Raw genomic sequence first — 15,416 nt, 5'->3', positions numbered from 1 at the left:
TTTCGCCGCCTCACAAGCCGGGGATCGGTTGAAGAGGACGGGCGTCAGTGTCACCTGGGCCACAGCCCAGAGCCCACAAGCCTCTCTCTCTCTCTCTCTCCTTCCCTCCCTCTCACTGAGTCACTGGCACTGCATCCTTCCCTCCCCGTCCTTCTTCCTCACTGACACGGCATCCTTTTCATCCCTCCTGCTTCTTACCTCTTCAGCATCGACACGGCATCCCTTCACTCCTCTGCTTCTTCCCGCTTCCTCGTAGACACTCCATTCCGCCCCCCCCCCCCCCCCCCCCCCCCCCCCCCCCCCCCCCAATATTGACTCCCAAGCAGCTTCGACCACGGACCGCATCCTTTGCCCGGGGCACGGAGAAGACAGCGGAAGCGACTTCCACCTCCGGCGAGTGTGTCACGACAGCAGCGCCAGGAGGGCGAAGACGGCCGCAAGCCACCGATCGACCTCTACAAGTATCCACTCTCCAGAACATGGCGTTTCTCCCGGTCGTGCCTGCAGCGTTAGCGCCAGGAGGGGGAGTGGCTCTACTAAAGCCTGCAGTAGAACTAATAGAGGATGCAGTTCTAAAGCCTGCAGTGGATCTAATAAGGGGTGCAGTTGAGATTATAGGAGATGTTACAGACAAAACAGGTGAGCAAAAAAGACATCATTTTTTTTCACTATCCAAAACAGTGTGGTCGCATTCTCATCTCTCTCCTCTAACCTGCAGTTGAGATTATAGGAGATGTTACAGACAAAACAGGTGAGCAAAAAAGACATCATTTTTTTTCACTATCCAAAACAGTGCGGTCGCATTCTCATCTCTCTCTAACCCACGTCTAAAATAATGAACTTTAGTTGAATGGTTGACCAATTCCCAGTTGAAGAGCAAGTTGGAGGAACTCCAAAGGCAACTGGATGAGTGTAGGGAGGAGCGTAGGGTGACAAAGGGTGAACTGGAGGAATGCAAGAAGGAAGGCTTTAAAAAATCTTTGGAATTGGGTATGTGTAAGTACAACAAGGGGGTGATTAAGGAAAAAAGGGATGAACTCGAAAAGCAATTGAAGGAGTGTAAGGAGGAAAACGATGAACTCCAAAGGCAATTGGAGGAGTGTAAGGAGGAAAAAGTTAAACACAAATTGGAATTGGCGAAGTGCAAGTTGGAAAAGGAGCAGCTTAAGGAAGAAAAGGATGAACTCCAAAGGCAATTGGAGGAGTGTAAGGAGGAAAAAGTTAAACACAAATTGGAATTGGCGAAGTGCAAGTTGGAAAAGGAGCAGCTTAAGGAAGAAAAGGATGAACTCCAAAGGCAATTGAAGGAGTGTAAGGAGGAAAAAGTTAAACACAAATTGGAATTGGAGATGTGCAAGTTGGAAAAGAAGCAGCTTGAGGCAAAAAAGGATGAACTCGAAAGGCAATTGGAGGGCACAAGGAAGGCGGCTCTTGTGTTCATGGACGCTGCCGATACGTACCAAGAAGACGCAGAGAAGCTAGTTAAGGCAAAGGTTGAGGAATTGGAGAACACGAGAAAGGCGGCTGGGGCGTTCATGGACGCTGCTGATAGGTATGAAGAAGCAGCAAGAAAACAAATTAAGGCAAAGGAGGAGGAATTAGAGGACACAAGGAAGGCAGCTCTATTGTTCATGGACGCTGCCGATACGTACCAAGAAGGAACAGAAAAGAAATTTAAGGAAAAGGAGGAAGAATTGGAGCACACAAGGAAGGCAGCTCTATTGTTCATGGACGCTGCCGATACGTACCAAGAAGCAACAGAAAAGAAATGTAAGGAAAAGGAGCAAGAATTGGAGCACACAAGGAAGGCAGCTCTATTGTTCATGGACGCTGCCGATACGTACCAAGAAGCAACAGAAAAGAAATTTAAGGAAAAGAAGGAAGAATTGGAGCACACAAGGAAAGCGGCTCTGGTGTCCATGGATGCGGCAGATAGGCACCAAGAAGCAACAAAGAAGATGTAGATGAACGCAAAGCCAACAAACAATATATTGTATGTATGTATGTATGTATGTATGTAAGTAAGAAATAATACTTATGTCAAAACACATCGCATGTGAAGGCAGTTGTTTAACTCATACAAAGAATTACAGTAGCCACCATTTTCTAAATATATTAAGTACCAAATAAGGGAATGGAAGAAGTAATTTCAGCACTGTATCATAACAGATGGCGCCAAAACAAAAATGAATAGCGACCAGCAAAACAGGCAGACAGCAATCAAATACGGCACGGCAGAAGGGGGAAAAAATCACGGCCCCCAATCGGAAATCTCCCTGCGCCGATGAGTCCGGCAACCAGGGACAGCCCACAGGCGCGGCGTCTCCCACCCATCCGCATCCAGCCGAATCGAGAGACAGCATCAGCGGGGGGCGAGACACGCCCGCCCGCACGCAACCGCGGAGGGGCCTAAACCCTAACCGAAAACCGACGCCGCGGAGGGGCCGCGAGGCGAGCCCCAGCCAATCCGAGGAGGCCGCCGCCGGAGGAGCGCGAGGGGAGGGAGTGATTGGACGCCCGCGGGGGGCCGTACGTACGTACCTGCTGCGGCGGGGGGAGGCGAGGCGGCGGCAGCGAGGATAGAAACGAAACGAAAGGCTCCGTCAGGCAATGGCTTGACATGACGTGCTGGGTCCATCCCACTCCAACCAATCGTAACGGCGATATGGGCCTGTGCGTGGGCCTGCCGCGGAGGAATGTGTTGTCAGGCGGCTGGCGGGCGACGCTGGGCCGCGGCTTCGGCGTGGGTGCTGCTGGGCCTCGGGCTGCTGAGCTTTTTATGGTTTTTTTTTTTTCATTTTGCACGCTGCGAAAATGGATGCTCTTAAAAATAGAAAACACCGGTACAAAATGGATGTCCATATCCTGCTGGACATGGTTGTCCACCACAGAAGAATTTTGTGTTTTGCAAGTACAAAATAGCTGGTGATCTTTTCCACCTTTAAATTGTTTAGCATGACAAAAATAGATTCTATTAAAAACATGTTTTTTTACCAATTTAAGAGTTGCCACAATTTTTTAGAATAAGACCATGTTGCCTCTTCGTTACGTATTGGAGAACTATTTCATATTTTATACAATCAAGTATCCCTGCAATTAGGGATGAAACCGGATCAAATACAAACGGATATCAGTGATCCTGCATTCTATCCCATATCCCATATTTTTTCTCAGATATTAGAACCGGATACGGATATGTCGGATATGTATATCTATTTCATATACATATCAGAAATCCAATTTTGAGTATTCGGATTCGGATATTGTCGGATATTAAATTTTCGAATTCAGATATGGACTATCCATATAGGGTTTTGACACTTTCGGGACGGACGGATATTGAGAAATATCCGTCCGGTTTTCATCCCTACCTGCAATGTTTTGAAAAGAAAATCTCAACAACGTTGGGCCTCACAACTTTGCATTCACGTTGGGCCAACTACCTATCTATTATATTTTTTTCCTTGCCACCTAGCATTGCATGCCATTTGGTTTTGAACAAAAAAGTAAATATAGTAGTGTAGGTTTACTTTTTTTTTATAAAAAAAGGTGATGTCCATCTCCAAATTCACACCATGTGGTACATGCAATGCTACAATTAGTTATCGTAAAACAACTTTCTCTTACCTTGAGCGAATTGCATTTGCATCTTGTAGCTCGTTGTTCTTGACGAACAGCGTAAAAGGCCAATTCAATGTCAACGTGAAGCTAAGCTAGCTAGCTCAGTATATCAAAGCTAACCTTAACTATAGTCAGAGCTTCGCACGATAACCACTGCTAATTCGTGGAAGAATTTTGCCGCACCGTGCCATAGCACGAGCTTCTAGCCCTCCTCCATATATAGAATAGGTTGTTCCGTCGGTCTTCCTTTGACCTTATGCTGCATTCTCAGAAACACTTGTGTCTTTTCTATGTTGGTATGAACCTATCTTTTAATCCCTGACACAAATCTTTATTAAAACTCGTTGGGACTATAGTTTCAATAAAGATTCTTCAAATACATTAAGATACTACTCTCTCTTATTCTAAAATCTAAATGTAAGCAGTTCAGTACATTGCCATGTTTTTTAAAATGATATTTCCTCCGTTCTAAAATGTAGATCACTGTTAACTTTTTACATACACATTTGATCACTCGTCTTATTAAAAGAATAGTACAAATAAATAGAAATGTGAGTTATACTTATAATATCTATCTATAATCATAAAACAAGTCACAACAAAATAATTGATACTTATGTAATATTTTAAATAAGATGAATAGTCAAATGTATATTCAAAAGCCAATAGTAACCTACATTTTTTAAATGGAGCGACTATTTTTAGTGCCAATTGTTTTTTTAATAAAAGTACACCATTTTAAATAGCAATTATGAGTGGATCTTTGTAAACTTCGTATATTTTTTTAACTGAAATGGCAGGACTAGAAGTTGTCATATATTAGTAGGCCAAGTTAAAGAAGTTGGCTATACTAGAAGGATTCTAAAGCGATCAATAGGAGTAGCACGTTACACATTAGCACGGCAAGTCAACCACCAGAAATTCTGCTTGGTCAGATGTTGTGAGCACAGCAAGTGAGCACCCTCGCCTTAATCCTCCCCCCGCACTGGCAGTAACCAAGGTGCTCGCTCTTCCACTCCTCGTCGCACCCTTTCTCTCCTGTCCATCGCGGCGCCGCCCCAGCCTGCCCGCTTCTCCTCCCGCTCCGGTGGGCGACTGATGACTGATCTGCGCGGCCAGAGACAAGAAGATCGGCCGCACCGTCGTCAAGTAAGCTAGGCGCGGAGATCAAAGGGGAATGCACCTCGACGGAGGAAGCTATAACATCCCAGGTTTTCGCGAGTTTGTAAGTTAGCGAAAAACGTAAATTTTTAAAACTTTTTCTTAATTAAATGTCAACCTTTAATTTTGTTAGTTAATTACAAGAATAGGCGCAATATATTTTATAATTAAAAATGTGATAGCTAAAATTCTGTAGATGCGTTTAGTTTCGTCACGGTTTTTTTCCTGGGTTTGACCGAGTTCTCGGATTCTAATTGTGTGCCGATTTAAATTCGAATTCCGTTCGAGATTTAAATCGTTTAATTATATAAACCTCATAGAGCTAATTCCTGCCAGAATCGTCGTCAGCCTGGGGGTTTGCTGGTTGAGTGTCGATCGTGCCGACCCAGCGCAAATCTGATCTGACTGGAGTCATGCCCTGGCCAGATCGACTCATGACCTCCCTGACCGCCGACTGGTAGGACTCAGCGAGATTGCAGAGTCCGGTCGGGAACCGAGTCGGATCGGCTCCCAAGTCCTTCTGCGAGTGGTCTCCTACCACCTCCGAGAGGGAAAGCTTGCCCTGTGAGTCGGCGAGAAACTCCAGTGTGCCGAAGCGAAACTTGGATCCTGTGGGGAAGTTGCTGAAGTGATTGAGCCATCAAGAACTTGTTAGGAAAATCTAAACGCTCTCCTATCTGGCGCGCCAAATGTCGGAGCAAGAATCCGGCAGTCCTCCAAGGGTATCCCCGTGGAGGGTTTTTGTTCGGAGGGACGATTTAGATGAGAAGATCTTGATGGAGACGAAGGGGACACCGATTTACCCTAGTTCAGGCCCTCAAGTAGAAGTAATACCCTACATCCAGCTGATTGTATTGCTTGTATTCTCTGTTGTATCTCTTGTCTGTTGTATCTCTTGTATTTTCCGTAGGCCTTAGCAGTCTTCACAGAAGAATCAGTGCCTTCCACAAACTTTTCAGATAGAGGCTCATACATTCATCCGCGATCCATCTGTGATTAATAACAATGTGCACTCACCGTTCAACGTCATTTCATTAACAAAATACAATGAAGGTAAAATATCCACTAAAAGTCAATAAAAGTAAAATGTCTACTAATAAATAACGCCATTTAATTAATGACAGATGTTCATTAAAATTTAACGTCAATCAAATATTTAAAAATAGCAGACTACAATTCAATGCCAATCAAATACTTAAAAATTTCTGACATACAATGAAGGTAAAATGTCCACTAAAAGTCAATGTCATTTAATTTGCACTCACATGTTCTGTTCAAGTTCAATGTCACGTAATTTACAATAATGAAATTTTTCATCCAAAACTAGGGACAATTTTCATCACATTCACCTAAATATTGGAGACAGTCTAACAAATTAACATGTCAGGAATTAAATTAAGTAGGTAGAAAACAACCTTCAAGTAAGTTGATGACGTGCAACCTTCAAATTAGGGCCTCTACTTCATCAATTGGATCAAAAGAACCTCCAAAAAAGAAGAAAGAGCCTTTTGATCAATTGATCAACTCAAACATGAAATCTAGCCGAATTAAACGAGTTAGGAATTGAATGGGATGATAGTTACCAACCTTAGAACAACGGAGTGGAGTGCATTCTTCAAGAAATGGGTGCCTCCATGTGAAATTTGGTGAAAAACGTCCGTAAAAATGGTGAAAAAACGGTGCAAGTCAGGGTAGAAATGGAGAGGGCCACGGTGAAGAAGAGGGGGGGGGGGGGGGGGGGAATATATAGCCCCCCTTCACCGCCGGTCCTATACATGAACCGGTGGTGAAGGGTTCTGTAACATCCCAGATGTTAAAAAGTAATTAAAAGTTTTATCATGATCATCATTATGCATAATCATCAAGCATCAAGTCATTAATGCATTTCATGTTTAATTTATAGCATGTAAATGTTGTTTATGAAGTGTTTTATATGTTACAAGAAATGATGTCAATAATAGTGATTAAGAAACTTTGTGAATTTTTGGTGTAAAAATTTCCTAAACAATTAAATATTTTTCTTTAATAAAGTTTGAAGTGCTAAATTGATACTTTACATTAGTATCAAAGATATGTTGTGTTTTTAATCAAACATGTTCAAATTTAAGTTCAAATATTGAATTTAATAACTACTTCTCATACTTACCATTTTGACTGAGTCCATGTTTCAACAGAAATGAAGTTCAGTTTTGGGAGAATTAATAAAAGAATTTTTATAAATAAAAGTTGAGTAAATTTGATTCTATGAATTGGTATGAAACTTGTACATTGAATAGTGCTATTGGTTGAGAGGTTTGACAACTAATTGACCACTAATTAATTGACCAAAGTCAGCTAATCAACTGTTTTGCGAAACCATAACTGAATTCAGTTAACAGTTTCAAGTACTCTTGTTCTTCACCTTGGATCTCACTAACCAGTGATAATTTGATGTTGGTTCCTTAATAGAAGTTGAAGATCTCATGTATATGAACAACTTTTGTTATTGTATATTGACAAGTTTCAACATGGAATTATGAGGAATAGAGGGGTGAATGGGCTCTGTCAGTTGCTACAGTGACCGGCAGAAGCAGCTTGCCTGCTCGCCGTTGCCGTGCGCCAATTGGCCATCCTCGCGCTGCTTCTAGCGCCTGGACAAGAAGCTGAGCGCGTGGCCCGAGCTTGAGCTGGAGCTAGCGAAGCCGTTTTTCGCGACCTCGCCTTTAGATGCTAGACGCCGGCGCCGTTCCTTACTTTTCCTCTCTGCTCCACCGTCTGTTTTCCTCAGATCGTCGGCCAAAATTCGCCATTACTCTCTCGTCCTCCATTCAATTGCTAGCTCAGCTAGCTCCGCATTGTCCTTGCGCATCCGTTTGAACCGCCTGAGTTGCCTCTCTTCGTCGGAGTCAGCCGGACGCCGCCGTCTTCTTCGCGGCCGTCCGCAGCGCCGCCGTGAGCCCTCACCGTGGCCAGGACGTTCCGGTGCATCTCTCTCCCTCCTGATTCGTGATCTGAGCTCGTCTTGATGCCTTGGGCGTGATAAGATCTTCCGTTTTACCGGCTACCGTACAGGACACGCCGGAACGCCGTCGCGACGCCGGTTCACGCCGCCGTGTTCGCCATCACCGTCGGCAGCTGTCTCTGCGCCTCCTCTGATCCAACCGAGTAGCCAAGAAAAGCCGTGGTGAGGTCCTGGTTCTAACCGTGCCCTAAGTTTTATCTCTACCGTGCCCTAGTGGTCGGAACGCTGCCGCGCCGTCGTGCCGAGCTCCGCCGTGCCGCCATGGCCGTGGGCGAGCTCGTGCGAAGCCTTAAATCAATCAACCAACACCTTGGGCGTGTTCGCGTAAGCGTAGTGAGTGTTCTGGTGACCTCTTCGTCGCCGGTGATCTCACCGTGGGTCGTTTCCGCCGCGCCGGAGATACACCGTGCCGCCATAGCCGCCGTCGTGCTCTCCGCTGTGCCCTAAATGTTCAACTAGTACCCTAGATCGACGTGCAGGGTTGTGGGGAGCACGTAGGTACCGGTTTAGCCGTCGGCGAGAACCCGCCGGTCAACGGCGGTGTACCCGCGGTTGTGCGCGGGGCACTGTGCCGATGACCCGGTCCCCCTTCTCATCGGCAGTGGCTGGCTGGGACTGGGTACAAAAAGGATTTTCAGTGTTTTTTTCTGAAATGATTAAAATGAGCTGATTCTTGTTTAACTCATAATTAATTATATAATTGTGATAAAATTATGAACGTTTTTGTGTAGCTTTTTTTATAGGAGTACTATATCTATGAAAAATATTAGTTAGCCATTTTCACTTAATTTTACTATGCTAAAAAATTACATATTTTAATCGGAAAAATGCTATATTTATGATTATTGTAGGCCCAAATAATAATCCATTAATCATGAAACTTTTTGTGTAATTGTCATGTGCTAATACCTGTCTCCACAAAAATTTTGGTGCTGTTTTGATGATTCTAACTTGCATGATTAATATAAGTGTGTTTAAATGCCTTTAATGTATTTGATTAATACTAAAATGATTTAGGAAAATGTTTAAATGGTTTTTGTGTGTTTTGATTACTGTTGTGGACCTTGGAACATGTAAAACCCCTGCTGTTCCATGGAAAGTTAATTTCTTTCTTCTAGTTAGTTAATCAACTTGTTAGTAAATAATTAAAATGCTTTTTAGTGAGTATAAACTCGATTTAATGAACCCTAGTGGTGCAACTGTACCGTGAAGGAAAGTTGTACTCAAAATTTTTAATCTTGTTGGAGTTCATCCATGCTCTTGTATGCATCTTTCATGCATCAGTGCTTATTATCATAATGTCAAGCATGCATCCTTTATTACATGTAGTAAACGAAAGTGAGGAAGGGATCGTCAAGTTCCAGAGGAGGAGCATCCACCAAGTGGAGGTTGGATTTGACATCTGTGGTTCTTCAGAAGAACTTAACTACTCCGCCTAACCAAGGCAAGCTCCAGAGCATACAACATTTCCTTGTTGTTTACAACTACTTTTATCACTTGAGTCCTATAATATGTGCATTAAGTAAATAGGAATTGGTTGAATACCAATTGCTGCATGACTTACCTTGATATTCCAATTCCTTTCCTTGGTACCCTTTAGTAGTAATAGGATAGTTGATGCTTAGCCCTGCTTAACTATAAAGAGTCGGATGATGACTTTATCATTCGAGATGGTACCTTATTCAGGAACAAGTAATGAAATATGACTATGATATTAAAGCTGAGAACCGGACGGTTGGCTTGCATCGTGAAATGAGTCGGTGTAGTGCTCCGTCTGTGTCGATTGAGGACCATTCGATGTAGGCTTGTTGTGGTTGAGACTTTGCAGTACTGACCAAATACTCCGGTAAGCTTGATACCTCGGCTATTCCATTATGAGAAAGGACAGCCGCGCACTGGGAGTGGAGAGATGGCGAGAGTAGTGTGTATCCACCCTATGACACCGTCCAAGACGGCGTAGGGTGGTGGAGTACTGTGCTCTTGGGTAGCGTGAACCCATTCACGTTTTGGAGGATCCGAGGGAGGGGTTGATATATGTAGGTCCGGGACCTGCATATGTCATGTGGTTGGGAATCCCCAACTGGGTTTAATCAGTTCGAATCGTCGTTGCTCCTCAGTTATGGAGACTCGATCCTCCGACCACTCATCGTAGTTTTATCAATGGAACATGGTTACTTATGATAATGAGATGAGATGTTAAATGAAGTGATTGGTTTAGATTAGGTGCAAATTGGATACCATTAATGAATTAATGTCAAGATAAAATATTGAAAGTAAGGATCCACAAGTAGTACACTTTTATGCAAAAGCTATTCTTGATTCTTGCTAAACCCCCTTGTACCCTTAAGCCTGCATACTCTTGGAGTCTTTTCTTTTCATCGGGTAAGTCTTGTTGAGTACCCTCAAGTACTCAGGGTTAACAAACCCTTGTTGCAGGTGAACCCTAGCAGCCGATAGGCTTTTACCCATGTTATATGTCGGTACTGGAAGAGGATAGGCAGCAATAGAGGTGTATACTCTCATCCGTGGGCAGGATGATATATATATGTTGAATAAGGTTATGTTAGTCATGCTATCTTACTGAGAATGAGAAGGTAAAAACTTATGTTTGTAAGACTCGAATAAATGGTTTGTAAACGTATGGTTTGTAATACTTCTGCTATTTAACTCTGATGTAATATTTTTGTATCAACTGTTGTAATACTGCAATGTCTTCTGTAATGATCCTGATCGGATGTGAAAGGTGGATGATTCGGGGTTCCCCGAGGACACGTGACAGGCTACCGGAATTATCTGGTTCCCGTGCACAACGATCGGAGGTCTTTAAGACAATGGCAGGTGTACATGGGCCAGCATAATTTGGCGGTCTGTTACAGGTTCCAGACATGAACCGACGGTGAAAGGGGACGGGTGGCCCGAACCGACGGTGATGCCTCCCTTCACCGCCGGTTCCAATGGCTACCGGCGCCAACCACCTTCGAATCGGCGGTGAAGCCCCTTCACCGCTGGTTTAGGCTTCCTAGCCACATTGTTCTACTTTCTCATATATTAGACCGATTTACTTCAAAAGGGGTCATTTTTAGGATGTACCAACCTATCAACCATTAGCCTTTTAGAAACTATCCAGCAAGAATGAATTTGTCCAAATGGTATCGACGAAGGTGGCAGCCATGGTCCAAACCAACCCCATGGTGGACAAAGGGGAAAAACAGCAGGAGGCGAACCTCATGACATGGGCATTGGAGGCCCTGGAGGCACACTCTAAACGGAGCCGCAGCCTGTATCAGTCATAACATGGTCTCGCTGGATTGCTGCATGGCCTGATAGAAGTTGCTGATGAAGAAATGTAATTTCAAGCTATCAAAATATGAAAAATTAAAATTTTATCCCTGTGTTCCTTGGTGCAACCCGTAACCAGTGGTCCTTTGATATGCTCAATCATTATTCATTAATCAATATTTAGCTAGACATTCTTTTAGTTTGTGATCAATTTTTTAAATCATAGTACAGATGCCGACACTCAAACATGTATGCACACTCATCTTATAAACACACACATATATTCTTTTCCAATGAACAACTCTAAAAAGTTGAGTCAGCAAGGAGGACGTTCGCCTACCACTAAAATAGTAATAGCGTTAAATTATGGAATAGCTCTAGAAAAATTCAAGCACCATGCAGCCTGTTCGCTTATTGATTTCAGCCAGGGCTTATTAGCCAGCCAACAGTATTTTTCTCTCACAACAAACCAGCAGTAGCTAGGCTTATCTGCTCAGAAACCAACCAGCGAACAGGCTCTTAGTCAAGTACTTCAAACCAGGTGGGCGGATCTACCACAAGAAACTCAACTAGCTGAGGGATCAACTAGCCGAGGGATGCTCAGTTCGCTAGTTTGTGATCACTTAATTATAATAATAATATGCAGAACTCCATCCTTTTTTATTCTCTAAGTTATATTTCCATGGCATTGCACTGAGTTATCTATACCCTTGCTTTCTTAGTGCATTATAAGTTTGCCATAAGTGCATTATCTGTGCACCCTTGCTGGTTTAAAAGGTGCTATTCTATTTTATAAAAACAATAAAAAATATAGTTTAACCATTAAAAAATCATAACTAATTTGTTTTAAATTGGAAAACATGAAGCTAGTACCATTTGTTTCTAAAAATGTTATCTATCTATTTATGATCTATTTAGAGTTCTTTGAAAATTATTTATTTATGTTTCTATTACTTTGTTGCTCGTAGTGGTGTTTATTATTTATTTAAGGCGAATGAAATTCAAATGACTCCAAATAGATCACTAATAGTTAGATAACATTTTTAGAAGAACATTAATGTAATTAGTTATGATTTTTTGGTACTAGTTTCATATTTTTTTTTATTTAAAATAATTACTTATGATTTTTTAGAGATTAAACTAGATTTTCATTATTTTAGATAGTAGAAAACCACATTTTCAAACTAGACCAAATTTGTCCAGTTTAGATAGTTGTAGAGTGGATTGAAAATCAGACTGTCGTGTAAGTTGGAGGTTGGAAAATGAACTATGCCCTTATAGAAAAATATAGCAACATTAGCAACCAAATTAGCTTATTGAATCCACCAATGAAATATACTATAAATGTTGATCAAATGAAGAAGAAGCTTAGGCAAACCTAAAACTTTTTTACATTTTTAGAACAAACACGGTTCTCAAAGAACTGACGCGCCTGCAGCCAGGGAAACAAAATCAGGCTTCGTTTCTCCTGGGCCCGGCTCGCAACAGGCACAAGCGCACCAAAAACGCCGCATGTGACATCTGTCCATAGCCGTAGTTGTGGTCGGATCCACTCATGCACCCCTAAACAAACAATCAATCAGACTCCACCAGGAACACAGCAACCGAATGAGGAAAGTTGCACCACTGGTCTGGCTGGAGATGCCCTGGCCCAATTCAAGCACATGGGCCAAGCAAGTCCTGGCAAACAAACACTCCCACTATGCCTCATGCCACATTCTACAACTTTTTTATTGGAAATGTTAAATTAATCAACTAAATATTTTTAAAAGGACTCTCAAACATGAAACCTCAAATCTGACGGTGCATCGATCGTTGCTTATTAGGGCCCGGGCCTGATGCCAAACAGCCTGTTCGTTTGGCTGGTTCGTATCATTGCTGGTTCGTAAAGAAGTACTGCTAGCTGGTTTGTATGAGAGAAAAATACTGTTCCGGCTGGAAATTTACGATCGTTTACGACAAGCCACAGCCAAACGAACAGACTATAAAACTGATATGTGCTTTATGTGTTGTTGGATATTGATGAGCTCCTCCAATTAACTCAATATGTAAAGCAAAGCTCTACCAAGGAAGGAGTTCTCGCTTCAAATGGGCCGAGGGAGCGAGCTTAGAATCATCGGCTCTAACTTGTTGAGGAAAAAAAGATGAAATAAAAAATGAAATGGAAAACAAGTTTGCGCTTCAGGTTGGCTTAATGCATGTAGAGATCAAAGAGGAGGCGACGAGTTGATGCACTAGAACTCATGGTCCATTTGAGCGGGTGTTCATTCGATTCAGAACCGGCGAACGATCAGACAGCAGCTCCCCTCCCCACCCGCTTTTGCATGGCTGACGTCACTGCTGACACAAGCTAAAATAAGCAAGCCATTTATTCAAAATGCTATAACTTCTGAATGGTATATCCGTTTTTAATTCCGTCTGCACCGGTGTGTTCTACGCGATGAATCGAATCGAACAAAACTAAACGCCACTTGCATATGTTTCGATTTTTTTTTCAGCAGCAAATTATATGTACTAACTTATAACATATAACTTATAACTTATGCGCACAAGTTGTATTGATTAACTTATGTACACAAGTAGTATGAAAAAAGTTATGTACACAAGTTATGTTTGATAATTTTGTACAAAAGCTATGTTTCATAACCTTTTGTGTTTCTAAGTTTCGATATAAATTATAAGTTAATCCGCTCCTCTGTGTGTTAATAACTTTTGTGTACGTAAGTTTTTGTATAAGTTATAAGTTAATTCGTTCATTTGTGTTTAATGATTTTTTTTTGTAAATAAGTTGCATTTCTAAGTTTTCACATAAGTTATACGCTTTAAGTTATATGTTATAAGTTACATAATTTGTTACTAGAAAAAATTCTTTCCAAACTGTCGGTGTTTTAGAACCGGGAATCCCTCAACCCAACGAGTGAATTTGTGCTGCGTGCCCCTAATCCCGGATGGTGATGCAAAGAGACACAAGGTTTATACTGGTTCAGGCAATCGAGGCCCTACGTCCAGTCTGAGAGATCGATCTTATGTTCCTTGCACCGGAGTGCTCGTAGTAGGGGGTTACAAGCTAGGTGAGAGAGGGAGCTAGCCCCAGGTCTCGACGAGGGTGGTGCGGGCTGCTTGAGGCGTTGTTCTCAAGCAGCGTAGAAGTGTGTAGTTCTATCGGTGTGTTCGTCTCCCCCTTTTCTAAGAGGCCCAAGTCCTCTCCTTTTATAGTTGAAGGGAGGACGAGGGCCGTACATGCATCACTATGCGACGTCGTGCCAATAGAAGTGGCGCGTCCGAACCCTGTGGCCCGTTCCGGTGGCGGCGTGGTCGTAGGAGCGATCCGTCCTTGGAATACTGGAGCGGCGTGGTTGTCTCATCAGGTCCTGTGCGTCGTGGGAGCCCCGGGAATGTCTCGGAGCGGACGTGGCGGCGAACGTGCAAGCCCCGGTGGTCAGATTATGCGCGAGGCTGAGGCCTGGTCGGTGCCGAGGCTTGTACTGCGGTGGGGGGTCTCGGCAGGCACGAACCCCGAGATTGCCGAGGCCTCGGTGTACAGTGCCGAGGCCTTGAGCGGGCGGCGGGTCGTGGGTGCAGCGTTAGGACACAGTGGCCGGTAACCCCCGTCGTACTCTGTCCCAGGCGCTGATCGTGGACACAGTGCTGGGACACAGTTGCCGATAACCCCCGCCGTGCCCTGTCCCAGCCGGTATGGCGCTGATGCGACTTCGGGTCGCGTCGGCCATTCTGTGACGTTGAGCCGCTGTCCGGCTGAGATTGCGGGAGTGGTTGAAGGTATTAATGAGACGTGACGCGCTGTCGGGAGGGTCGATCGAGGCGGGGGGCGACGGACCACGGACAAGCCGGCCTCGAGCGACACAGAGAATGAGGCCTCGCGCGAGATGGAGATCAGGCTCCTTGCCGAGGCCTCGCGCGAGAGGCCTCGCGCGATATGGAGAACGCGCTTCCTGCCGAGGCCTTCCGTGGAGAGCCTCGGGCGGGGCGGAGACGGCGTTCCTTGCCGAGGCCTTCCCTAGGGAGCCTCGCGCGAAGCGGAGTTGGCATCAGGATGCCGAGACCTTCTGCTCTATAAATGGGGGTGGCGTGTCTGAGCCCTGTAGCCGGCCAATGTTGTGGTATGGTCGATGGAGTGGCCCCGTCCTTGTCGTGCAGAAGTGATGCGCCGGTCCTACTTGATCTTGTGCGTCGTGGGACTCCAGTACAGCTTGATGCAGGACATGGCGGGCGACGTGCTGGTCATCGTGCGATGACGTCGTAGGGAGCTGTGGCTCTGCAGATGCTGAGGCCGAGCCATCATGGGGGGCTCGGCGGACATGGATCCTCAGGCTGTCGAGCCCCTGAAGCAAAC

The 15,416-nt window shown here is 44.1% G+C and overlaps 1 protein-coding gene and 1 long non-coding RNA gene across 3 annotated transcripts; both read left to right on the top strand.

Annotated features, from left to right (window-relative positions):
* Positions 1 to 322: 322 nt before the first annotated feature.
* On the top strand, positions 323 to 2,549 carry LOC136482597 (uncharacterized). 2 transcript variants are annotated; one of them, XM_066479818.1, is made up of 3 exons: positions 323 to 639; positions 719 to 751; positions 870 to 2,549. In XM_066479818.1, the coding sequence occupies exons 2-3, from the start codon at positions 734 to 736 to the stop codon at positions 1,962 to 1,964; spliced, it is 1,113 nt and encodes a 370-aa protein (XP_066335915.1). In that variant the 5' UTR covers positions 323 to 639; positions 719 to 733; the 3' UTR covers positions 1,965 to 2,549. The 2 variants fall into 2 exon arrangements, with proteins under 2 accessions (XP_066335915.1, XP_066335914.1); XM_066479817.1 differs by having other exon boundaries at positions 847 to 2,549.
* A 5,000-nt stretch (positions 2,550 to 7,549) lies between these two features.
* Positions 7,550 to 9,218, top strand: LOC136483145 (uncharacterized). The gene is made up of 3 exons (XR_010765324.1): positions 7,550 to 7,743; positions 7,834 to 7,945; positions 9,113 to 9,218. It is a non-coding gene; the product is annotated as an uncharacterized lncRNA (long non-coding RNA).
* Positions 9,219 to 15,416: the final 6,198 nt, after the last annotated feature.

This window comes from Miscanthus floridulus, chromosome 9 (genome assembly GCF_019320115.1).
Source record: "Miscanthus floridulus cultivar M001 chromosome 9, ASM1932011v1, whole genome shotgun sequence".
Taxonomy (NCBI): domain Eukaryota; kingdom Viridiplantae; phylum Streptophyta; class Magnoliopsida; order Poales; family Poaceae; genus Miscanthus; species Miscanthus floridulus.
The sequence above is the reverse complement of the archived record's forward strand: the minus strand, read 5'-3'. Positions and strand labels throughout refer to the sequence as shown.